Source organism: Penicillium pulvis (assembly GCF_028828015.1).
Source record: "Penicillium pulvis strain IBT 33274 chromosome Unknown contig_3_segment0_segment0, whole genome shotgun sequence".
NCBI classification, from domain to species: domain Eukaryota; kingdom Fungi; phylum Ascomycota; class Eurotiomycetes; order Eurotiales; family Aspergillaceae; genus Penicillium; species Penicillium pulvis.
This window is the reverse complement of record NW_026643077.1, coordinates 960,347-986,024: the sequence shown is the minus strand read 5'-3', so window position 1 is coordinate 986,024 and position 25,678 is coordinate 960,347. Positions and strand designations below refer to the sequence as shown.

At 46.1% G+C, this 25,678-nt stretch overlaps 4 protein-coding genes across 4 annotated transcripts; 2 read left to right on the top strand and 2 right to left on the bottom strand.

The window, feature by feature from the left end:
- Positions 1-3,997: 3,997 nt before the first annotated feature.
- On the top strand, positions 3,998-4,495 carry N7503_006500 (uncharacterized protein; the record flags this gene model as incomplete). The annotated part of the gene is made up of 2 exons (XM_057066047.1): positions 3,998-4,045; positions 4,106-4,495. 2 exons carry the CDS (start codon positions 3,998-4,000, stop codon positions 4,493-4,495), a joined length of 438 nt encoding a protein of 145 aa, XP_056921516.1.
- A 4,403-nt stretch (positions 4,496-8,898) lies between these two features.
- On the bottom strand, positions 8,899-9,318 carry N7503_006499 (uncharacterized protein; the record flags this gene model as incomplete). Its single annotated transcript, XM_057066046.1, has 1 exon — positions 8,899-9,318. One exon carries the CDS (start codon positions 9,316-9,318, stop codon positions 8,899-8,901), a length of 420 nt encoding a protein of 139 aa, XP_056921515.1.
- A 288-nt stretch (positions 9,319-9,606) lies between these two features.
- Positions 9,607-12,043, top strand: N7503_006498 (uncharacterized protein; the record flags this gene model as incomplete). Its single annotated transcript, XM_057066045.1, has 3 exons — positions 9,607-9,912; positions 9,972-10,651; positions 10,705-12,043. The coding sequence occupies 3 exons, from the start codon at positions 9,607-9,609 to the stop codon at positions 12,041-12,043; spliced, it is 2,325 nt and encodes a 774-aa protein (XP_056921514.1).
- An 8,760-nt stretch (positions 12,044-20,803) lies between these two features.
- Positions 20,804-24,284, bottom strand: N7503_006497 (uncharacterized protein; the record flags this gene model as incomplete). Its single annotated transcript, XM_057066044.1, has 3 exons — positions 20,804-22,524; positions 22,588-23,220; positions 23,300-24,284. 3 exons carry the CDS (start codon positions 24,282-24,284, stop codon positions 20,804-20,806), a joined length of 3,339 nt encoding a protein of 1,112 aa, XP_056921513.1.
- Positions 24,285-25,678: the final 1,394 nt, after the last annotated feature.

The window sequence follows — 25,678 nt, the reverse complement described above, 5'->3', positions numbered from 1 at the left end:
TAGCTAATCTAACTCTTTTATTGCTGTATTTAAGGTATCTAAAGAACGAGGTATACCATAAATAGTAACACGATGCATAAAAACAAAGAGCATTTCGCACTAGCTTTCCTTTTAAAGAGAGTCCAGCGAGTGGCAGGCTAGAAGAAGCCATCCAGCGAATCAGACTTCCCCGATGGTATTAGAATACTTACTCGTATCTATATTGTACTTAGGTCCACGTCGACAAAATATATTTACTCGGTTACAGCTTCCATCCAAGGCCTTTTTGTTTCAGACAAATTATATCTTCACACTTTATACATAAACAGAATCCACAGCCTGAACCTTTAGCAGAGGAAGTAAAATAGTACATCCCCTACGTCTTAGCTCAGAGTCAAGCAAATAATTAAGGCTACGAGTCCAGTTTTTCCTTGTTTCAGAGCGATAAATAGTGATCATCTTTTGGCTTACATCTTCCGCACGGGCTCGAAGACATAGTGCGCGGTAAATAATAGATCCACTAGACATAGCTCTTCACAGGCTGACTGGGCATTACAAGCCTAGTCAGTTAAGGCAAAAACAGCGGTCTGGAGCTCGCATAAGGTGTGGTAGACAGGAGCAAATGCCTCATCAGAAGAGCCAACGAATGGTGACTAGTAAAGACGACGAAGATCATCGGACGTTTGCTCAGTCAATTCCTGCAGTCGTTTAAGAATAGCGTAGCAAGCCCGAAAGTACATATTCTCGCCCTACTACTAGCCAATGTCACGGACGATTTACGCAATCTTATCCATATCGTGAATTTGAATCAAATGCAGCCTATGACTATACCAGACTAGGGAGATAGATATATAAGTGCAACAAGGACAACTAGAGCGATTTCTTGTCTTAATCAGAATGGCGCTAGTTATAGTTCAACGACGCAAACATTATTTATGAGGAAGATACTAATTTAAATAAAATACCCTACTTATTGGTTATGACGGTAAGTCCAGCCTAGCTCAAGAAAGTATATCGGCTTAACGACGCCCCTTCAGTTCTTAAGGAAAATCAATTTTTGCGGCTGGAGGGGATGCTTACCTCTCTAGACACGACTTATCCAGCTATAAAAGCCCAACCTAATCCAGACGATAGGCTATACCAAGAAAAGACTAACGACTTCGATATTCTCATAATACTTAGCTTCGATAGTCAGAACCGGCGTGATTATGCCATAGGGGCTATCACCAGCACTTTTAGTCTTTCATACTTCTGCCTCTTTGTGCTACAATTTCTTCTCTTCCATTTCCCCTCATCGCAAGACGCCATCATCGGCGCACTAGCGGTGATCTTTTTTGGTGCAGGTGTCATCCTATAGTGCCTTTCTAGCTTATTCTCTTATATCTTTAGCACATTCCAGAGCGGAAATAGAGCAGAGTGGCAGAGGATAGAATTCGGAGGGGGTCTATTCCTCATCTAGACCGCAACTCTGCCCACGATCGTGTTCCTGTTCCTAAACCAACCCTACCTCCAGCTTAGATATCTATGTGCCTTTATAGTATTTGCGGTCGGGAATATGCTCGACTTCCTGTTTAGTGATCCCTTACTATCCGCGTTGAGCATTAAATTCCCGTATTATTACGCGTCACTAGGCCTACTATCGCTAGTGCCGACCATACATGCGCTGGTAGCGCCAACTCAAAGCGTATTACCCTTAGCGGTGGAGTTTAGTCAAATGGTTATGGCTAACATTCTTAGTGCTACCCTCTACCTCCTTCGGCCGTTAGAGCGGCTAGTAGTGGTTTAAGGCTAGCGGCCCAGCGTCTATATAATGCGCCTTGTCGTTATCTACAGTCTTGTGGCATACTCGAAAGCCATTATGCAGGCCGCACTCAGATATTGAGGTGTGTTCGATTCATCAAATACCGGCATAGATAGGTCGCACTACTTACGCGCCGCGGCAATAGTAGATTAGAATGCTGGTCGATTACGGTCCACATGTGGAATTTTATATACATAGTATTCTATTATGAAAGTGACTTTTCTTCAATATCCACCTAATCATCGGCCTAGGCTTTAGTTAAATCTCATCCATCACTATACGCCTAATCTTCTAGCACCTATATACATTTTAGAGGTGCAATAGCTAATTCTCATAAACCACTATTTGATTTTTGCTCGGCCCGTTACATAGCATAAAGTTTGCCGGTAAGATTAGAGATCCGCATTTTCTTAGCCATTATGGTGCCCAGGGTAGGTCGGCCACGAACGACAATCTAGTGCGGATCGCGGGAAATCACCACTTTTCACCACCCGTGAATTAATGGATATTAACTCCACGCGGTGAACCAACACGGTTAAGGGTCCTCCATAGCCCAGAGCAAAGCTAAGTTATATACCTACGGGTCATCGCATAGAGCCACTCCTCTATTAGTGAAAGGCTTACTACCAAAAATCTCCAAGACAAACATCACCGGCCGCTTACTTAATCCACTTAAGCAAACGGATAGTGATTACAGTACGCGTGACATCTTTCGGATTTCTTACTTACGTCAGTCTAGATTTATATTAAGTCTCTAGTACCAGCACGTATTCATCAGCATACCGTGCTATCATTAAAAGGGTGGAGCTACGTATCCATAGTAGTCCGCATTATGCTTAATAGATTACTATGCGAAATTTTGATCCTAATCGCGCATAAGATAAGTTCTATATTCGTAATAATATATTCATTCAGGGGACTCACTATAACAAGTTACCTACCGCTAGCCGGTGCGCCCTTAGCCAAGCGTCCTTCAGACTACACTCAGTGCTAATCCCACTAATCTATCGGAGTGTGACATTTCGTGCCGCGAGTAAGTAGGCCCTAAATGTTCTCGATATTAAGTCTTTCTTTCTCTACCACAGCCAATCCCCGGCAACTAGCTATCTTTAGCATATATAATATCTAGACATCTAGGCGCCCATATACCTTGCCCGCTTTAACCGATGTGCTTACTACAGTATCTTCCACGCCGCGGGTTTATTAGGCTATTCATTAACGCTAGGGTCCACTAATAACGCGACGGCGCATACGCAGTTCCTAGAAGATATTACGGATCAGTTTCAGCGGGTAATTATGCACCTCAAGCCAGATAGCTTACGAACATTTCAGTTTATATTAGCCCACAATCTCCTATCGACACCAAGACTAACAACCTATAGGTGGCGACTAGGCACCTACGTGCCAGCGGGACTTTTAGATCGAAAAGGTTATCTAACCCAGAACCAAAGGTACTTACGACGTCTTTCACTTATGACCAATAGAACCTATCCCTCCGCCTAAAATGGTCTAGAAGGCCTCTCTAACCTACCCTACTTAACAACGTTAGAGTGGGAGGGACTTCAACATCTAATAGAGGTCCGCTCGTTATAACGGTGTATTAATCGAAATAAGCAACACCTCCGCACACTATCTATTAGGTTTGTCTTTTCGGCCGTGGCGCAATCTCTGCACTAGGAGGCCCTTAGGCTATAGGGAAATGCGGAGGAGGCTTATATAGGGGACGAAAAGGAGTCCTCGAGCGTGGTGGACGCTCCACACCTTAGAACGTTATCGCTTTCCAAAGTCTCTTTACCTACAGGCCTTACCTTAACAGGATCTACGATATTCTGCTCACTACGAGCGCTAACGTTACGAGATTGCCCAAATTAGCTACGCCTCTTACGTTCACTTTCGCGCTCTCTAACTCCAATGCAACTAAAGTTTTTTAAAGTATATTTTGATTGCCTACTTAATGAGCCTAGCGAGGACGGTGGCTTTACTATTATTTCGCAGTTCCTTTGCTCTTTCCGCGGGCTAGAACACCTGCATCTACGACTATCAAATTATTTAGTCACAGATGTGTATATCTAAGATGCCATTCAAGGCCATTCGCCTACTCTAAAAAGCGTTCTCTACCACGAACGATAGCTCCTATCGATCAACGACAATGGTCTATTCGCGAGAGATCGAGATATATTACTAGGCTAGATTGCGAACCTAGTCTCCGTCGTGAATATGCAGCAGTTAACAGCCCTCGCGCTCTATGCGGACCCTTATATAGCAGTAAGTAATCGGATCTAAAGGTTAGACGTATGCTGACCGAAACAGCGATAATACCTATAGCCAATGGCCCGAAGGTCACGGCTGCAGATCCTACATCTACGATTTAGTGGACCTAAGCGGATCTATCGGGACATGCGACAAGAGATCTTAAGTGTGCTACGCAAGAGAAGGGTGCATCTAAGTCCTATGGATATGAGCATCGAGCTTTCTCGCCTCTCTTTAGATACCGGACTAGGCTACTCTCATATCCTTAACGACCAAGATTCCCCACTCTTAGGGTTATATGACGCTCGGGAGGATATCGATCAAGGTGCGGTAACTACCGCAATGGTGACTAAGGCGGAAGATTTTATCTTATTCGCCGAATGGGCCTTTGGCAGCGATGGGCTTCCGGATTTACAAGTCCTTGCGATTAGAGACTTTTCTCATAGGGATCGGTACCACTACTAGTAGTTTTTAGTGCGTCGCGTAAGCACTACCGCAGACTACCAACGACTAGGTCCACGAAATCCGAATTGCCAGGACTCGAGCCACCTTGATTTTTGCCCTAGAGAAATCTCTGATCCTAACATTTAGCGAGGTGTCTTTATAGATAGAGTTGGGTTTCTCTCTTCATATCCAGAGGGTGGCCTAATAGAATCACCATACGAATTTTAGTGTCGTCAGTCGCTACTCCATATGCGAGATTAGTGGTCTAAATAAATTAATTTTGAATTTTCTAGTTCATAGAACTCTCTTTCATGATTCATCTTAGTAAGGCATTTAGTTAAAACTTTTAGGACTACATTTGGGGTCGTCAGAGTAGCAGGGATCAGGTAAACATCGCATGCTTAGTCCCCATACAGTCCACTAAATAGGTATACAGCAGTGCAAAGATGATTCGCTCATAGCCACCAATCCTAGTAACCGTTACAGCATAGGTCTTACTCTAGATTTCTACACCGATTAAAACTACTCAATAGACCAACATAGACAGTCCCCTTAACGTAGTCCTTAAAAGGCTTAGATAGGGAAACCGCAGGAAAGTTTGGTTAAACCATCGGTAGAGAAAATCAGCCCGCCTCACCCAGCTCGACAGGATAAGCTTATCAACGATTTCTCGTAAGGCCTATAAAAAGCGTGTTCACATCCATCTTTAACGACTCTTATAAATCCGCTATCTTACCCTCTGGCTATAGTGCGTGTTGCTTAGTGTGATGGAATCGCCTAGTATTAACTTATTTTCTAGGAGACCTTCGAAGCGAAGACGCTATTCTTTACTTTCCTATGGACACCACTCTTCTATTAGGTCGAAAATGGGCGGCATATCAACTAGGACTATGGATTAGAACAAGTACAAGGTCAGAATTCCAATGCAATGATAGTAAACTAGCTCTCACAAGTTATCTAGCCGACCGCGGTCGCAGCAACTCATTCCCTCACGGAGGAGATGAATCAGATCCTACAAACATCTCCATCACTTACCTCATCGGCTATTAAGCTTCTTAACCTATATATATATCTATAGGAATGCTACGTGATCAACTCGGCGCGGAAGATCCGTTTGGAAGAAGAGCACCATCTACTTCAAGACACAAACAACTGGCTACTTTCAGAAAACGAACAACTTCGCCAGGTTTGCAACGGTCATGAGCTACTATTATAGGATCGCCAGCAGGCTTTTCACGCTTTACGGCAGGGTGTGATCAGGACCCTATAGAGTAGCGAACGACAAGCCTACCAGATTAAGAATTATACAGAGAGGCCGTTTCAAATAATATCTGCGGCAAATTCACTTATATAAGTCTGGCCAGCGTCCTTTTTATAGCTCTCGTTGGGATAAGCCACACTTTGAGGATGATGATATGATCGGCGGGGCAATATGTCGTCATTACGGTTCAGAGTAGGGGAGAATATCATCGGTACTGTGGATCAACTAGGCAAGTTACGTCCTCAGTATACAGATGAGAAGACGAATCTTTTATTTTCCAAGACGAGCTATTTAGAAATCAGCTCCTGCTTCTCTATACTGACTCACAAATGAGGAATGTTTCCCAGCTCCGTAGTCAGTTTCCAAGCGGCGCAAATGGACCGCAACTCACCTTCTCCTTCGGTAGCGAGATTTTATCTTCAAGAACAAGTCAGTAGAAGCGATTAAGCTTTAATAACGTCGGTGGTGGATGCGCTACGGTGTCCAGATACAACACCCAGCTGAGCTTGTTGAAGTAAGGCAGCAGTTTATATTCCATTGGCCTTCTTCCACCACACTGGCACAGGATTCAATGAAATACAGGGTCAATCTGTGGTTTGAATCATTTCGACGCCAAGGTCCAAGCGGTCTTCACCGAGCCCCGCCGATCCGACTCGCAATTTCGAAGGCCAAGAAGGTAAGAAGTAGGATGCGATCTACACAAATTACTCACAACATTTAGATGCATTTAACGGTGAAGCTGCAAAACCCCCCTGTCCAGGTAGCTGCTCCAGGAGCCAGCTAGAGGATCCTGGGAGCAGAGCGCCCATTCTGAGTACTTGCGTATGCATAAATGAAGATTGCTCCGATACTGAAGAACGCTATACTAGACTCCAAATTCAGAACGTAGCACGAGGGACCAAAGAAGGGGCTTCCTCGCATTCAGGGAATCCCAGATGCACCATGTGGGTCCACCCATCGTTTATCCTCCACTAACCCTTTTTGCCTCATGTATATCTGACCCGGTGAAACTTAACCCAGCCTTTTTGTTGGTTATTTCTTTAAATTGAGTGTTCTCGGCCATGTCTTGCGCAGCAAATGACAGCAGCATCGTCGCATCCAGATTCCTTTTGTAGCCGGAAAAAAGAGAATTGGATTAGCTCGTTTCTAGGTAACGTCGAATCTTACAGCATGGAGACCCAGCTCGGATCCAACTAATGCGATTTTGCCATAGACAATGCCTACTGATGACGATGTTGCCTTTGAGCCATGGACAATATTTTCGGCTGCGTCAGTGAAGCAGTGTTGCTTGGCCTTTGCAGAGGTGATCAAGGGACTGCCGCACAATCAAGTGGCAAGGGTCAACTTCGACTTCCGCGGCATTTGCAATTTACATAGCACTCGGGCAGTGAAGGAAGGAGATAAATCTATAAAATGTTCCGTCTTGACTTAGTCCCACTTTGTCTCATGGACTGGATATTCACACTATTCCATATAGCCCTAGTATGCTTATTGGAGGGCCTTAGTTTGAAAACAAAGATTTAGCCACTTTTTTCTATGCGGCCCTGGGTAGCACGATCTACTCGCTGTTTACTTCCACGAAATCGGGTTAACGATACAGTAGAATTCGAAAACAGATTACCCCTCAGACACAGACGCTTTCTTTCCCAACGCCCCACTCAGATCGCGCTAAACCGCATTCGGTCAGGAAAAGTCCCCACCATTTCATTTCGATGTATCTCTGGTAGATCCCCAATGTTACCGTAATTACGGTTTCCGGCATTGGACAGATCATATTTGCCGAAAGACCATTAGCCATAACTTAGTAATCAATGGATGTAACGTAGTTAATTCCCGACCGAGCCGTACACCCCAACCCATTAGAAAATTGAAATCGATATATATCGGCCAACACCCATTAATTTAGCTAAGTAAAGCGATTTTTCCATAAATTGATCTTGTGGCCAATCTCTCTACACCCACTACACCAAGGCAGAGCCCTTTTGGTTGGCTGGCCTGGCTGAATAGGTGCTTCGCCCTGTGTATGCGAACCTACTAGAGTGGCTTCATCTAGCAAATTCAGCTGTGTAGCTAGCTGTAGGCCCTCTTCAACTATTAGGCTACCATCGCAAGGTATCTGCCTAATAGACCGGTTGCTCTTTTGGCGCTTCTTGATATTTGCTATATGTAGATTTGCGTTTACTTGCGCTAGTAGCGCTATATGGTATAGCGATATATAGTGGCCTTTGATGATTTGATCTAGTACAGCTTTCAATAGGCTTGGCGGGCTATTTGACCATTGTTTTAGTAAGTCTTTAAGCATAGAAGCTTGCTTTTGTAGCTGAACGACGGTTCTAGGCGTTTTTGGTATAAATTGGCTAGATCTACTACTTAGCCAGCTTCCTGGGGGTATTGGCGTTCATAGAGAAATATTAAGCTTTGGAAGCACTCTTTCTGGATCAATAGGTACTAGGCCAGTAGCTACGAAGCTATTTTTAACTATAACTGGCTTTTTGAACACTTCTAGCCGTGCGCGTTGTTAGTCATCCAAGAAGTCAAACTTGTCGATATGGTTATAGCCTACACGCGCAAGATCGCTTATAAAGCGACCGTACGCGCGCTTAAGCACTACAAAGCACCCAACATCAAGCGATTGTAGTAGATGCGAAGAATGCGCAGGCATACAAAGAGGTATAATATTGTTTTCTGCGCAGATCCGGTCAAATTATGGTGTAAGGTGGCTACCAAGAATCAATAGCCGAAACTGGCCGTGTGCGCGCGAATTTATAGAGGGGATAAATAGATTTTGTAGCCAACGTAGGCCAATCTTATCAGTAGTCCAGCCATTATTCAAGACCTTAAATCGCTAGTCTTTTGGAAGGTTATCAAACCAACCCACAATAGCAACCTTGCCTTTGAAAATCACGCATGGCGGTAGCGAATAGCCATCTACGCAGATAGTTTCAATAGTAGTGACCCATTCGCGATCTCCTGGCTGTAACATAGATCTCCGACCGTAGTTTCCAGCCCCTGTGACCACTTTCTACGCCGAAATAAGGCCTATTGCAAACCCTGTCTTATTAAAGTTATAGATATCCTTCGTTTGTATACCGTTTTCGTCAACAACGCGCTGTACGGTCGCAAACCACTCTCGTAGCGATTTTAGGTCTTCATTTAATGCGCGCTAATAGTCGTAACGCCTAGAGAAGCGTAATCGAATCTCTTCGCGTCGGTTTATAAAGGCTAATAGCCAATTTTTGCCAACCGTAGGTAGAGGGTGGCTACCGCGCGCAGCCAGTAGAATATTAGCCATCTTTCGTGCAGTAGCCAGCCTAGGTGCTGCTCCACGCGAATCCATAGAGATTATCCATTCAACAAGCGAATCCTCTTCTAATTTTGTCAATTTATAGCCATTTGGGCGTATATTGACGCGTGCTTGTATGCCATTGACGCGATCGGCCAGGGTTATGTGGGGGATTTCGTATAGCTTCGCTGCTGCGCGGAGAGATTTGACACGGCCATTTTTAATATCGTCAAGGGCTAATAAGACCTTTCCCTCTTTATTGGCAGATTCTTGCCGAGATTTAGAGCGGATTGGTGGCATGATAGGTGGCTGAAGTTGGTATGTAGGTAGGAAGACGCGATTTTGGATGGGGTGTACGGCTCGGCCGGGTGTACGACTCGACCAGGAATTACGTTAACTACCCTTGAATACGACTTCGCAGTCCCTTCTGATTCGCGGAACTCTCTCCGGAGAGCCCCGCATGCTTCATGAAGTTTCGTGAGGCTCCTAGTACGTGCAAAACTGAACTCTTTTAGTTACTTCGTGAACGACGCGGTGAAATGTCGACGAGGGCATCGCGAGTCTGGGCTTAGCACGAGCACAGCTCAGATGACAGCCAAGCTTTCTATTCCGCGCCTGCGAAGCGCAAGAAAGGAGAATGCCGGCGGCCGCACCAGCCGGGCTTGTGAAACCTGTCGAGAGCGCAAGCACAAGTGTGATGGGGCCAGACCGACCTGCTCCCAATGCCTTGGTCAAGGCCTTGGAAATTGCTTCTACCCGGAAAGAACAATCGTTCAACAGCAGAAGGCTATCGTTTCGATGCGAGGAGAAATCCAGAATTATCGAGAACTGCTCCAAGAGATTTCTCCGGAACTTAGAGGACCTACTGCTGATCGAGTAGCTAGGGCACTCAAGGTACGTGCAGTCCTATTGAGGAATGTTTTTCATAGGCAACATGTTAAAAAGTCCATCAGAGACCAAACCAGGAGAAAACTACGAATCGTGACTGTGAGATATCCAGCTCCTCATCCTTAGCTTCTTCGGAGCAAATTGATGTCGCAAACGAAGATTTCAATCGAAATCAGGACAGCAGAGCGACTGGATTCATGGGGAATAATTCTGAAATTGCATGGATGCAGCGTCTGGACTTGCAAACCTCAAGGCACGATATAAAAACTAAACTCTGTTTGAAACCAGGTTTCCAGCCTCTAATTGGAAATACAATGGCATCATTGAATTACCACCTAGATCATCAATCTATATCAAACAAGAGTGTGACGAACTCTTTTGCTTTGCCACAAAAGGTACTAGCGGATAGCTTATTCCAGCTTTATATGGAACACATTCAGGAGTTCTTGCCAATCATACGAAAAGACCTTTTTGTGGCCCAGTACCGTCAATGCTTCTCGAGAGAAGGGAATTTTCCTGGTAGGAAATGGTTGGCCGTCTTGAACATGGTCTTGGCGATCGCCTGCGCTTTCAGTCGACTTTCTGGTCGGGAATTATCACCAGAAGCCGATGAGAACGTTTTCTCTGCGAGAGCTAGGTCTCTTAGTATTTCGGATAATGTTATCTACGACCATGGAGATTTGCAACAAGTACAGGCTGAGGCACTCATGGCTTTCCTCTTTTTAATTCAATCGCAGATAAACAGGTGTGTGATTTTGAAATGTTCGTTCAACAATCTGGATTTTGACAAATCATCAGGTCGTGGAAGATGATCGGTATCGCCACACGTTCGGGCATCACTTTAGGGCTCAATTTAGAGAAAAGGATCATTGGGCTTGACGTGAAATCAGGAGAGGCGCGAAAGCAGCTGTGGTGGTCAATTTTTCGCTTGGAAAGCCTTCTCTCAACCATGACTGGGAGAGTATCTTGCCTTGGAAATGCCTCTAAGTCTGCAAGTCCTCCGTTTCTCAACCCAAATTTGGATTTTGCAGTTCCTGACATGAATCAACCTACCAACGAGCTCCAATGGACAATCAACTTGAGTGAGGAAACCGCAAATTCTCAAAGTTCGTTTCTCAAATCTTTGGAGCCCACCAATCTCCTCTACTGTTTCTATATGGCGGATCTAGCTTTGATCACTCATACTATCACCAATGAAGTATATGCTTTAGAGCCCTTTCGGATAGGCTGGAGCCGCATTGAAAGCCGTATAGCTTTCTACCGCAAAAAGTTGGATTTCTGGGCGTCGACCATACACACCTCTTTCGGCTTCCAGAATGGTCAAGTCATCTCAAACCCGAGAGGATCACCATTGCAATTTTCTCTTGCTTTGAATTACTACAGCGCTCATATATTGCTAAATCGGCCGTGTCTGAATGGCCCTGCCTTTGAAAAGAAACATGACTCGCGTGATTCTGGCTTACGATTTGCCAATAAGGTCGCATTCAACTGTCTCCAGGCTTCTTTGGGAGCCATTGCACAATTGCCAGATCAACCAGATTTGCCTTGGTGCTACCAACTCCCACAATGGTGGGATATCCTACACATTCTCACACAGTCAATTGCCATTCTGCTTCTCGATATCTCAATAGGTCCGGCAGCCAGCACCCAAGAAATTCAGCACCCTGCGCAATCGGTTGTTTGGGCTGGTGTGACAAAAGGTCTTTACTGGCTGCATTGCTTGAGGAGAACTTCAGAGTCCGCTAGCCGAGGTTTCGAATTTTTCAATAGTTGCGTTCAGCGCTTGGACCCAGATAAAACCCTTGATTTTGAATGCATATCTTTGGTGTTCGATCCTTCTCGGACTCCTTGCGATCCAAAAGCATCAGGGCTTCAAGATATACTTGAAACAAACACAATTACTCCTCCAGAAGAATATGGGCGTATAGATTATACAGAACATTCAGGGCGGTATTTTTCTGCTACTGCGGATGAAGATGCCGTGCCATTCCAAGACTTGTCGGGAGTACAGCGCCCATCGGCCCCAAGCGCTTTGGCGGTGCTTGATACTGGTGAAAAAGTTCTCGACCTTGTCTCAAACCCTGACATTCCTCTTGAAGATGTTATACTGTCCCTGGTGGATGGGTTTTATTCTTAAATTCACAACTTAATTGAATTGTCGCAGAGAAGCGACCTCTTTTTATGGTCCGTTCCTCATGCACATAAAGGCTTTAAATAAAGTGTGGATAAATTTGAAATGCACATGTTTGTCCTCTAGGAGAGGCATTGAGAACTGGCTAGCGACTGGCTTTGTATCACATCACTGATGAGAAGAACTTTTGGAAGAAAAGTGTATTTACGGCCGATGGGGGTCTCTGCAAGTATGATCTGTTCGATGCTAGACACCGTAATTACGGTAACATTGGGGATCTACCAGAGATACATCGAAATAAAATGGTGGGGACTTTCCTGACCGAATACGGTTTAGCGCGATCTGAGTGGGGCGCTGGGAAAGAAAGCGTCTGTGTCTGAGGGGTAATCTGTTTTCGAATTCTACTGTATCTTGAGAAATAGCTGAATTTTTGACCGTCTGGCAGAGACGACGTAATGTTAATCAAGCTTGAAAAGCTACACTCCATGCCCTTACGCTTATGTTCATCCTTTCTCCTACTCTGCGACATGGTAATAATAGGCGTATCGATAATTGCCCTTGCTTTCATTTGCATACTCGTCATTTGGCAGCGTCCTCAAAGCCATCGTGAAAAAAGATATAGATGCATCAATATCTTGATATGAACTCAAGTACTGTACTGCTCTAAACAAACACGAATAAAAGCAATGGTTCGCTAGCTAACGTTGACTAATCATCCAACGTCGCTGATGTGCAACGCGAAATGAACCCCCTGAATCCACCGCTTCACTCCGTATATTCCCCAGAACGGTTGTGTATCTCTCGCGGAGGTGCTATTTGGTCTGTTGGTGGGGTTTCCACGTTTCGAGACGCCACTTCAACCTCTAAGGTATTAACGCGCTCTTTAAGCCTCTAAGCTCGCTGCTTAGCTGCTTAAAGACAACAAATCAGGTATTGCATATGGGCTTCGAGTTCGGCCTTCTCTTCTTTCTCTTTATAGTTTATGCTAAGTAGCTTTATGCATTCGGTGGAGATTTCATTAATGATTATCTCCGCTCTTATCCTCGCATTTTTCACGCTCTACTATGCGGAATGAGGACTTGTCGCACCCTATAGAAGTCTCGGGGTGTTTTAGATGGATGGAGTTGAGCGATTATATGGTGCGGGAATGATAGCCGAAAAATGCACTCGCTTTGTTCTCTTTGGAGGCATATCGACGTTAGATTTGGAGCGTATGCTCTAAGCTTACGAGTTAGAGGGGTACTAGGATTCACTATATTTATATACCCACTAAAAGAAAGCATGATTATATTAAGGCCTTTCCACCGAATTCTCGCAGACCTTCTAGCAAAATTCGGGCCCCTAGGATGAATAGTGTAGTTCCTAGATCATAGTGGTTAGTTCCTAGGGGATATGAAGCTCCTAGGTCCTATAAGAGCATTCCTGGGGTGTCGTGATAGGTTCCTAGAGGCCGTCACTTAGGTTCTAGGAGCTCAGGATGGTTTCCCAGGGGCCATTATCTTTCGTAAAAGGTCAAAAATTAGCCCGTCATCTGGCTAGCGCGAATTATATCTTCCCGTGATGTATTTAAGTAACCAGTAAGAAGGACTATAAATATCTATTCTACCGTAATGACCGATGACTAGTTCTATACTATTAAGTCCGACACTTGTATTTCTCCTTTCATCCAATTTAAACATACTTTGGCCTTCCCAAAAATGGACCATCCTTCGTGGTTATAGAACCCGCTCTTGATCTATAAGATAGGTAGTGGGCCCTTTAAGCACGGGAATGCCTGCTATGGCATCACGCAAAAAGGCGACCAGTGCAAAAACGCGGTAAGAAAAGAGGTTCTTAAGAGCGGTCGCTAGAAGCTAGACGCCCTCGCCAAGAAACCCTTTAGTATTAACAATCTCTAGCTTAAGTTACGCGACATTGCAGCAGAATTCCTCTACACAAGATAGTACTAGCTGCGCCAGGCCGATCTGATTGGGCAGCGATGGTACGAAGCCGCGATTCGGAATCAGCCCTAGACGCGCTGGTCGCAACCCACGACTCGCCGCCCTCTAAGGCTAGTTAGATCAATAAGACACTCCGCCATCGATCCTAAAAGGCGGACTAAAAGGCGGAGTCAGTCGCGATCCCACATAATGGACGGCGTTGAATTTACTAGCCCATCCATCTTGGTGCCTTCGTAACTCAGTCCATCATCTAGAGACTAACAGGTCACGCCAGCTATGCTTCGGGCGAACCAGGTGACCTAGTCGGTATTAGACGAGGCTCTCGCCGACTTAATGATTGTGAATGATTAGGCGGGACCGTAGACTCTAAAGCTTAAACGTTTCACCTATAGATTACCCCAAAGCTCCAATTCAGGCCGCGAGAAATGCTATATCTACCACGGAGAGTATAAGAACGAGGTAACTCTATATTATGGAGGATATAGGTTTATGGCTCACTTAGACTATATAGAACTATAGCTTGGGATATAGCGGCCTAGATATCATACGTTATGCCTATAATAGTAAGTAATATCTAGCGCGATTAACCAATATAGGCCGAACATCACTAACTAGAGAATAGTATATACGACGGAGCTTTCGTCGCGAAATATTAGCCACGAGGGGCTTATTTACTAAGCGCCGCCAATACCAAACAGACGAACTCATTAGAACACGATACCAGCGCTTCAACTACTATAGCTACGCCGCGGCTAGCGGCGGAAGGGTTACGTCTTCCTAACCGGTCTAACACGCCCGGTCCGCGCCGATCTACCCAATTAGCCGGGCGTTTAGGTCCTTCTACTAAATCCCAGCCATTAGGCCCTTAGCGCTATTCACTACGACTATCGAGTAGCTAATGACTCTCACTCAGGAGACTAATAGACTAAGTAGAAACTGATCGTGGATAAGTCCATAGGCGCTAATGCACAGGGAGGGCGGTTTTAAAGCACTCATAGTAACAGAGATTAATTACGAATATACGACCAATGGATATAGGGAATTCTACTATCATATGGTACTTCTTTTTCTATAGTATTAAATTTGCCAGCGGCGGTGACCATACGGCCAATACTTTCCTAAGCGGGAACCAATAGCAGTACATTAGCAAATAAATCTAGCGATCCAAGCTAGCCGGCTCTCGAGATCAACCTCTATGTCTCCAGACCTAGTTCAAAAGGGTCTATAGCAGGGGTCTCGCGAGCCGTCCAGAGCAGCCCATGGGAGGAAAGAAGGCGATGATAAGTCAGCGGAAGACTTAACGGTCACCGGCGGGACGGGGGAGTTATACACTACGTTCTACTCGGTTTAATTAGGGCGGCTATCTACCATACTGGTTCACTTGCTGTCCATGAAGCATTAATATTCAGGCCATATATATAGGGCGGCTTCTCTACCCTTCAAAATCTAACGTGGTCACCAGAAATATCGGTGGGACTACTCTAGCACAAAGAGATGCCCCTCTCATAGCAAAGGTCATTAAAGTTTGTGTCAACTAACAGCGAGTAAAAGGCTAGCTCTCCCTAAGAAAGTTAAAAAACCCTCTTCACCACCCTCTCTTCACCACCCTCTCTTCACCACCCTCTCTTCACCACCCTCTCTTCACCACCCTCTCTTCACCACCCTCTCTTCACCACCCTCTCTTCACCACCCTCTCTTCACCACCCTCTCTTCACCACCCTCTCTTCACCACCCTCTCTTCACCACCCTCTCTTCACCACCCTCTCTTCACCACCCTCTCTTCACCACCCTCTCTTCACCACCCTCTCTTCACCACCCTCTCTTCACCACCCTCTCTTCACCACCCTCTCTTCACCACCCTCTCTTCACCACCCTCTCTTCACCACCCTCTCTTCACCGCTCGTACTTCACCATATCCTCATATTCTATACCTCTAAACTCATATCAGTTACTTGATAGAGATCTTATTATAGATAATTTAACCATAAATACGCCCTCAAAAATGACAGCGGTGGCTGTTTCCAGCGTTAAAGCAATGCGGTGGAGAGTTAAGTTCGTCATAAGGTAGGTCTAACTAGTGACCCACCAAGACCCGCATAGGACCGACTTTAAGAAAGAGTGATTATGGTAGACAATAAATGACTGCCATTGTAATACCCACTTGAATTCTGTTTATTATAGTTTACTTAAGGCCATCAGTGTGGCCAGAATCTAGCGTTTCAGTTTATATTATCATTACTAGATTTTGAGGTAAAGACCGGCTTCAACGGACAGCTTTAACGGACGACTCAACTATTATTTAAATAGATAGGTAAGCCAACCATAATATACCACGAACCATACTTAATCTAACCGACATTTAAGTTAGAGGCGATTTTAACGGGCTCTCCTCGCCGGGCTTTAGTAGAGGGGCCGCAAATAAAAGCATCAAGCAGGAACATAGCATCGCCAACTAAAGCAAAATAGCTAAAAGTAGCAACGAGAAGCGCGCATTATTAAAATAACAATATCGAGAAGCTCTAGCCGCCCATATTCGTTAGTCACTCATTCGCCGCCATGCTCTCGACGCTAACTTCCCTAGACGATCGACTTAGCCTCGTTATCGCTCCCGCCTAGGTCCGCCTATAGCCGCCTCCTAAGGACGGATATACCTAGTCCGTTATGGAGCCGATGGCCTTTTTATTACAGTCGAACCTAAGTAGCGGAATAGTGGGTCTATTACAGACGATCTATAAAGAGCTCGGTCGCTCGCTCGAGGCTATCTCGCCGTAGGTCCTACAGGGGCCCTAGTCTAGTCCCAAAACCGAAGGAAGAGTTACAGCAAAGGTGAGTTACGTGGCTCTTTTCGAAATCCAACTATTCATCTAACGCTAAAGGTATTCAGAAGCAGCAAACAAACCGTGATGGCGAGTCAGATAGGTCTTTCACCGCCAAGCTACACAGTCTCGAATGCGCCAATCACAGCTTAAGCCTCGAGTTAGATCGCACGCGCACCCACTTAGAGGCATCCAATAGTAAAGGGCGCAGTCTTCGCGCACAAATCTACGCACTTCAGACTAAAATAGAGACTATGGTATCTCAGTCGAACCACCAGGAAAGGGAGCTAGTCCAGGCAAGAACAGGCATTACGGAGGCAATACAACTATTACAGGCATATTTGTTACAGAATCAGGATACCGCATCCAAAGATAACACACCAGAGACCTTAACCAGTCCCGTTGCGATCGAGATCGTGGACACGACTTAAGGAATACCAGAGATCATAGAGCGATAGCCACTCAAATAGGACTCGACCACCCCTGGAGCGTGTAGGGATGCCTATATCACGTGGATACTCGACACTCAAATCAAGTAAGCAGTACGGCGCGAGATGATGACTCCTGCATAGAAGTTTTTGTTATTATAGCTTGGTTAGCTATGGTTATTGACCAGTAAGCGTTCTATGGTCGGGTTCCACCTCCAGTTACACCCCCAAAACAAGAAATCACATAAAGCCTCTCTACCATACCTTTCTATTCTTTAACACGCGTTTTTACGCGTTTCGAAGGATTCTTACTACTCTACCATGCTTTATTGCCTTAGTAGATCAAAAAAAAATAGCGCGTCTATGTTATATTATTACTAGTGAAGGAACCATAGGCGGACGACTTCAAGCAGGCAGTATATTATGTACGTACAGTATATATATATATATATATACTTAGAGAGAAGCACCTCACCACACCGCCAATCAGGAACATCAGGAATAATACAAGTACGAGTACAGTGCACAAAATAGGATTGCCACATCAAACCCTATCAACTTTAGCCAAACAATTTCGCCTTAGAACAATTCCATCTCCAGAGTCAAGATTTAAGTCTAATTATTTAAGCCTCAGGTGGCTAGAGACCGACTAGAGTGACCCGAGGGGTCCATCCCAAATAATAACTAGTAGTAACGTTTCTACCGGCCCCACCCACCCCTTTTCAGGCGTCTAACAGTCCACCATAATCTCGCTAAAATAAATCGAGGATCTGCGCTGCCACAGCGCAAACTGTGGCGTTCTTCACGAACGGTCAGAAAAGGACTTAACTCGGTAATAGGCGGTCTTATTAGCCACGCACATAAGCAACTTCAACTCCCCGTCATGCCGCGATTGCCCCCTAATGATGTTGCTCTATTTAGTCAGTCGCGAACACCAGACATAGAAAGGTAAGACTAACCTACAAGAGCTCCTCTATAGACTTGCTCTTTAATTAATTCGGCAGACTCGTGATCTCGGCACTCTATTAATGGGGCGGTGGATTTTTTTGTATCAGCTTCGTCACAACCTCCACCAGGGCGAATAGCTTAGACATAGCGGCGTCTATCTCCAGAAGACTAATCTTACAACTATACTCGGCCCCCGCTATGCGATAGACCGCCGTTAGCATTATGGCCTATGCCTTCGTCTCTAAGGGTCTTACCGATCCGCACCCCTCCAGAATCCGTAAGCAAAATGGTATCGGCGCTCAGGGTGGCGAGCACTCTCCCCTAGTCGCGTAGATGCCTAATTCCCTTGAGGACCTGCTACACGTTAGTTTAGATCGTCCGGGATAAATAACGATACTATATATAGGCCGAACGATCGCTAGAATCTCACTCTCCGTGACGAGGCACTTAGATGCCAGGACCAGGCTCATAGAGAGTGCCACTAGTTCCCACACTAGGAATGCATGGTTCGCGTGATGATAAGTCTCGAGGAGTGTACAGAAGCTCAGATGCGATAGCTAGCTTATAGTCTCGCGTAAGGCAGCCACCGAAGGGGATTACTCCAGGCGTTGGACGTGGATAAGCTCCGCTTTATTCCTTCGATAGCGGGCAAGAAAAACCCGTTCGGTCTAGAAAATCTTAATGATCGCCTCGTAAGTTTACTAAGGGTCTTCCGCGATATGTCGAATCGCCAAAGCCGAACTCTCGTTCATTAACGGCTGCGCAGAGGGGTCTGAGGCGGGCCTCGCCGCTAATATGACGGGTGCAGGCTCGGAAAATGGCGAAGGGGAAAGAAGCGGCGATTGAATTTTGTTGGGGGCTTCTTTTAGCCATATAGTGGGCGGCCAATGCTTAGGTCGACTAGCGTGTATGGCTAGCAGCCAACGTAGCTCGGTAGTCTATGACAACGGCTACTCTTATAGTCTATAAGCACCAGACTCTATCCTCCAGGCACGTTTATCACTAGTCCTATGATAGGAAGGATGCCGTAGACGATGTCTAGTCTAATGTGGAGGTGTCATTTATTATCGAAAATCGTACCCGTAGACCTAATGGTCTCATTAAACGACGCTTACTATCCGGGTAACGGTGATGTATCTAAGTTGAGGATTGCGCGTACGTTGACCAACGGGACGTAAATCGCCCGTGGGTCCTATGAACGCTTTTACCGTCAACCGCTAGACGCGACGGACAGCGTACACACTCCAAAATCCTAAATAACTCTTATATAACCGATGGCTCGTTCAGTGCTGCTTTCGCCAGCTGGCGTGGGGTCACCCAAGGCACCAGCACTTTAATGCCCGTTTAACTTGCCGTCTGTCTGAGGTTGTCGGACCAACAACCTTATAACTTTCAGATTAATACGCTCTTAGTTAGCGTTGCAGACCTAGTCCTCCTAGGAGTAGGTGATCCTCCTTACGTCTAATAAATCTCTATCTTCACTATAAAGCTATGGGTCATATTATTCCACGGTGAAATCCTCACATAGTATCTTCCCACTCGTCTACGCTCCCATTTTCCAACATGAACATCTTTGATTACCATAGTCTTAGTCGACTACCAAGAGATCCTTACCACCATAAAGGATGTATCTGGAGGGACGATAATGGCAGAGAGTGCCAGAATATCGTGTCTAAAGAATCCCGCGTTAACGCAGCGATCTATCTCATGCTGTTTCAGAGCTATCCAGCCAACACATCTCCCAATCAGCGTTTATTGACCACGGCCCGATACATGCTATATCGTAGATGCCAATTACATCGCGAACGACCAAAACTTTGCGTTTAGCGCTAGACGCAATCGCTAGACACAATCACTAAATGCATAGAGTCAAATCAGTCCAACACAGGATGTCTTGTTACCTAGGCAGCTTCGCGAGCCGCTACCGTCTCATAAGGCCGTGCGACAGGCTTTCAGGATGGGTCCCAGCAGAGCTTAAGGGTAAAGGGCGGAATATATAAAGGATAGAGATAGAGCGTTGCTACTTTCGCCAAGGCCATCAGGACAACGAACACCTTTGCCATTGATGTTTTTTTCGAAGCGTTATCCAAAACATGAACTATACAGTGCCGACCGCTATCGCCTTCCATATTGAACAACACATAGAAGCTCTTTTGAACCCTAATCACATGATACGCTAATCCATATCTGGTTGAATTATATTTCAATATCTGTTTCAAGTGTGAATCGTATGACTCGGAACCAGTAAATTACCAACTTGGATATCTGTACATCTAGGAGTACAGATCTAAAACATACCAGGCCAACCATTAAATAGGTATTATGTACCGCACGGGACTCTGAGTAAATTAATCGTATCTTTCGTGCATCGTCCGTCCACAGGATAGATATATTCAGGCTTCGTTTATACTAAAGATTTCGACGTAGCCTTCTTTACGTTGACGCTATGATATTATGATCCTATTTAAGTCATACAGAAGATAAACTGCAGTGATGTAGCATTTTTCCGAGTTCCATTACAGGCATGTAATTCTTGCAGTCTTATTATTTAAACAATCTAGAGAATTTCTTAATAGCCCGCCGTGCCGTACTAGCATTGAGATGTGCGACCTTCTCATTGTTTGGCAGTTCTCCCTAGTACATCTCCTCTGCGTCTTTCCGCTTGCCTTGATTTTTGTAGAGACTGCCAAGGTTATTGACTGTATCTAGAGTGGATATATGATCTCGGCCGAGGGCCTTGTCATAGCCTGCCAGAGCTCGCTCGTACATCTCCTCGGCCTCCTTTAGCTTTCCTTGGTTAGAGTAGAGAAGACCAAGGTTGTTCACAGTGTCGAGGGTGGATGTATGATCTGGACCAAGGGCCTTCTCCTTACCGGCCAGAGCTCGCTCGTACATCTCCTCGGCCTCCTTCAGCTTTCCTTGGTCAGAGTAGAGATTGCCAAGGTTGTTCACAATTTGGAGGGTGGATGTATGATCTGGACCAAGGGCCTTCTCATAGCCGGCCAGAGCTCGCTCGTACATCTCCTCGGCCTCCTTCAGCTTTCCTTGGTCAGAGTAGAGATTGCCAAGGTTGTTCACAGTTTGGAAGGTGGATGTATGATCTGGACCAAGGGCCTTCTCATAGCCGGCCAGAGCTCGCTCGTACATCTCCTCGGCCTCCTTCAGCTTTCCTTGGTCAGAGTAGAGATTGCCAAGGTTGTTCACAATTTGGAGGGTGGATGTATGATCTGGACCAAGGGCCTTCTCATAGCCGGCCAGAGCTCGCTCATACATCTCCTCGGCCTCCTTCAGCTTTCCTCGATTAGAGTAGAGAAGTCCAAGGTTGTTCACAATATCAAGGGTGGATGTATGATCTGGACCAAGGGCCTTCTCATAGCCGGCCAGAGCTCGCTGGTACATCTCCTCGGCCTCCTTTAGCTTTCCTTGGTCAGAGTAGAGATTGCCAAGGTTGTTCACAGTGTCGAGGGTGGATGTATGATCTGGACCTAGGGCCTTCTCCGTGCCGGTCAGAGCTCGCTGGTACATCTCCTCGGCCTCCTTCAGCTTTCCTTGGTTAGAGTAGAGAAGACCAAGGTTGTTCACAGTGTCGAGGGTGGATGTATGATCTGGACCAAGGGCCTTCTCCTTACCGGCCAGAGCTCGCTCGTACATCTCCTCGGCCTCCTTTAGCTTTCCTTGGTTAGAGTAGAGGTTCCCTAACCGATGAAATGCTCCCCATCCTGCAATATCATTACCAGAGATTTCCCCAAGACGTACATAATTCGCGTGGGGAATAAGCCGCTGCTGAAGCTCTGAATAATTCCGTTCGCTTGCGCTAGGGACAGTCCATCCAACCGATATTAGCGCTAGTTCACAAAGCTGGCCGGGATTCACAAGCCTATTCGTGCGCGCAACATGATGGCACCAGGACTGTACTACTGGGTGCATCGAATAGCTTCCCTCTTGTTGTTTAGTCTCAAGAAGAGAAAATCCGATGAGATGTTTCACCTGAATTCTGAATGAGAATCCACTTGATATGATCCCTTCAAGCCAACTAGGGACATCGCTGCTATGAGAAGCACCTTTTACCAACTCATACCAAATGTCTCGGTTATCAAAGCGAGCAAGCAGCAGGAGCAGCTCGGCTGCGCTCGGGTCCCGCTTTTGTATCTCATGGTATGAGATTAGCCACGTTTGTAATATGTTGCCCTGCTGATATTGCCGTCCAGGAGTAGATTGTGACTGTAAATCAGACCAGGATTCTTGGTAATATTGCAGATATTCGGTGATACTGGTTCCGGTTTGACGCATAAAGGCTGCTGCGATCACAACCGCCAATGGCAGTCCATCGAGGCGATTAATGAGGACAACGGTATCTAGATATCTTAGTATTACGGATACCATAACTCATAAGGTCTGTATCTAGAATATCATCATACCTGGACTGTCCTGAAGGCTCTTAATGGCATTCGCTGGTAGGCCACTATTTTGCAAGAGTAGTTGAGTTGCGTCCGTTGTTTCAAGCCGATGCACAGGAAAGGACTTTCCCAGCTCACTTAAGTCTGGCAACCGAGAGGTAATAAGAATAGACCCGTGATCTGCTGAAGGGAAGAATCTTCCAATGTCATATTCATCACCATTGCCGCTGGTGATGGGAGAGTATTGATCGATATTATCAAAAATCAGTAGCCAGCGTGAGTTGCCATTTTTCGCCAGCCAGTTCAACACATACTTCGCTCGTTGCTCCAGCTCCTCGTCATCGATCGCCCCGATTTCCTGGGAGTGTCCAGGTAAGCGTGGCAAGACAGAACTAAGAGATTGCAAAAGTGTGCTTCGGTCCTTGCCATTCAACCACAATACAGCAGTAAATTCGTGTTTGTGGTCTCGTACAAAACGAATCGCGAGCTGTGTTTTTCCTATGCCCCCAAGCCCATGGAGGATCGCGACTTTGCGTGACTGGGCATTTGTCGGCTGTAAATATTGCCAAAGGCGGTCTAGCTCGGCTTGCCGGCCCACAAAGCTTTCAATCACAGGGACGGCAGTGAGGTCTAATGGGATGATAAAGCGATCCACTAAATACAGAAAGGCCTATTTAGTATAATATTCGGACTACACAAGATAGCCCAGAGATAAAGTATTAGAGCCTCTCACCGGAGTTTGCGAGAGTGTCTTGTGCGGTGGGGGTCTCATCAACCTGATTGACTGGAACCACCAAAAGCAGCTCTTTAGCATAGGCTACTGCGACTGCCGCCGCATATCCTTGCCATTCCTTATTTTTATGAGAGTCAGCATAGTCACAGATGCCTCGAATGACCACACATGGAAAGTCATTCATCAGCCCCGCCGCTTCCATCTCCACACAGTATACCCCCAAGTCCTGCGCTAGTTGGTCTCGCCGTCTGCCATTTTTCACCACCTGGTTTGCGGATGCGATTAGTCCATAGTGAATCACTGGTTCTTCATGATCTCGCGAAGGTCGGTGAGCCAGTTTCGATCGGTCGCAATTCGCACATGTGTCAGCTGCATAATGATCATATTCTGCTTGGTATAGGCAGCCCTCTTGGGCGGGACGAGCGAAGTTGGCAGCTTTACGAGATGTTGTTTTGGTATGGATGTTGGAAAGGAACTCAATCACTTGACTATCTTCCGTAAGATGATGGGCTTGCAGTGTAGCGAGAGCGGTCAGCAGAACCTTCGGGGGCCGGTTCAACATCCCGGTCCGCTGGAATCGACCGTCGTGTAACACTTTCCCTAGATCGTATTGAACCACGCCTCCAGATGTATCTCTTGGCTGGCTCACCACAACATCGCCTAGTCGAATATCTGCGTTGCTGCTCGGTACACCGCCACCGATACCGACCATCAGACCGAAGCGGATAGAGTGGAAGCTCGACAGTAAATGCATCGCCACTGTTGCAGCTGATACGATGCCATATGCGCCGCCTGGCAGACAGGCAATGACGATGTTATGCGCTCTGATATTTCCAAGGATATAGGTATTATGATCGGTTGATGGACTTGGCAGACTGGGATGGATTGTGTCCAACATCAACTTCGCAGCCGCCATCTCTAGCGGCAGGGCGCATATCCACCCGACCGTGTAATCGTCACGAGATAGGGGAGTCCTAGCAGCCATGCTGGATGATATATTGATAAGTTCACTCGAGACTGGAAGACTGTCTTCTCATATGAGTGTTATCGATGTCTACTGTATAATCGCGACACCGCGGAACTCAATCTTGGAATGCAAAGTTCGAGAGTAGCGGGGTTGGAAAGTGAGGCTAAGGCATCATGGTCTCACAGCCAATCATCTTTCGTATAGTGCAGATCGAAGCTTCTGGTCGCCTAGGCCTTGTATCTTCCGTACTAGTGTCATTTATCACATCACTATAAATAGACGGACTATCCCTATCTGGATTAGTGCATCCTATAAGTAGGAATTGGAAGGGCCTCTCCATGTTCTAAACTCAAGTGACATTCGTGAAACCCTTCATCACATGATACACTAAACTCGATCTGATTATAGCTGTATTTAAGGGGCTTGTTCCAGGGCCGAACGGCATGTACTGTAAGAAGCCACGTGAGAAGAAACAAGATGGAAGATCCCCCCCCCGCCCTACGATAATATTCGCAGGTGTTCCAGCTTCAGCCCATCGCCATCCCAGGCTGTTACACAATGGCACGAAACCTCCAGGCCTGGCAGCGGAAAGTCATTGCTCATATGACACTCAGCCAAAAGGAACTTACCATCTCACAGATGGCGAAGGTGGCTAAGTGTAGTGAGCGTTCGGTCACTAACATTCGCAGAAACATGCGGGTCTTTGGCGACTCCAGATCCCCCACCGTCCCTGCCGGTCAGCCGTCAATCGTCACCCCTGTGATGCTAGACGCCCTTTGTGACCACCTCGCCGAAAAGCCCGGCCTATACGTTGAAGAGATGGCCCTCTTTCTTTGGGATGAGTTCAAGGTGTTGCCAGCCATCACCATCAAGCGTCAAACGTGCCCTTGCGCGGGCTGGCTGGACAAAAAGAAAGCCCAGCAGAGAGTAAAGGAACAGAACCCTCAACTACGGGATTTCTACCAGCATAAATTATCGGAATTTAGTTCGTACCACCTGGTCTTTGTTGATGAATCGGGATGTGATAAACGGGCGGGATACCGACGGACTGGTTGGTCACCACTAGGGGTGACGCCAGTGCAAGTATCTAAATTTCACCGGGGTCAACGCTACCAGATCCTACCAGCCTATACACAGGATGGTGTCATCTTGTCTCGTATCTTCAAAGGATCAACTGATGCTAGCTTCTTTGAATCTTTTGTTGAGCAACTTCTGCAGCATTGTGGAAGATGGCCGGAACCAAAGTCCGTGCTTGTTATGGATAATGCCTCTTTTCACCATTCCGACCGAATAAAGCAATTATGCTCTAACGCGGGGGTCAAACTATTATACTTGCCGCCTTATTCGCCTGATTTCAATCCCATCGAAGAATTCTTTGCCGAGTTGAAAGCATACATTAAGCGGGCTTGGTC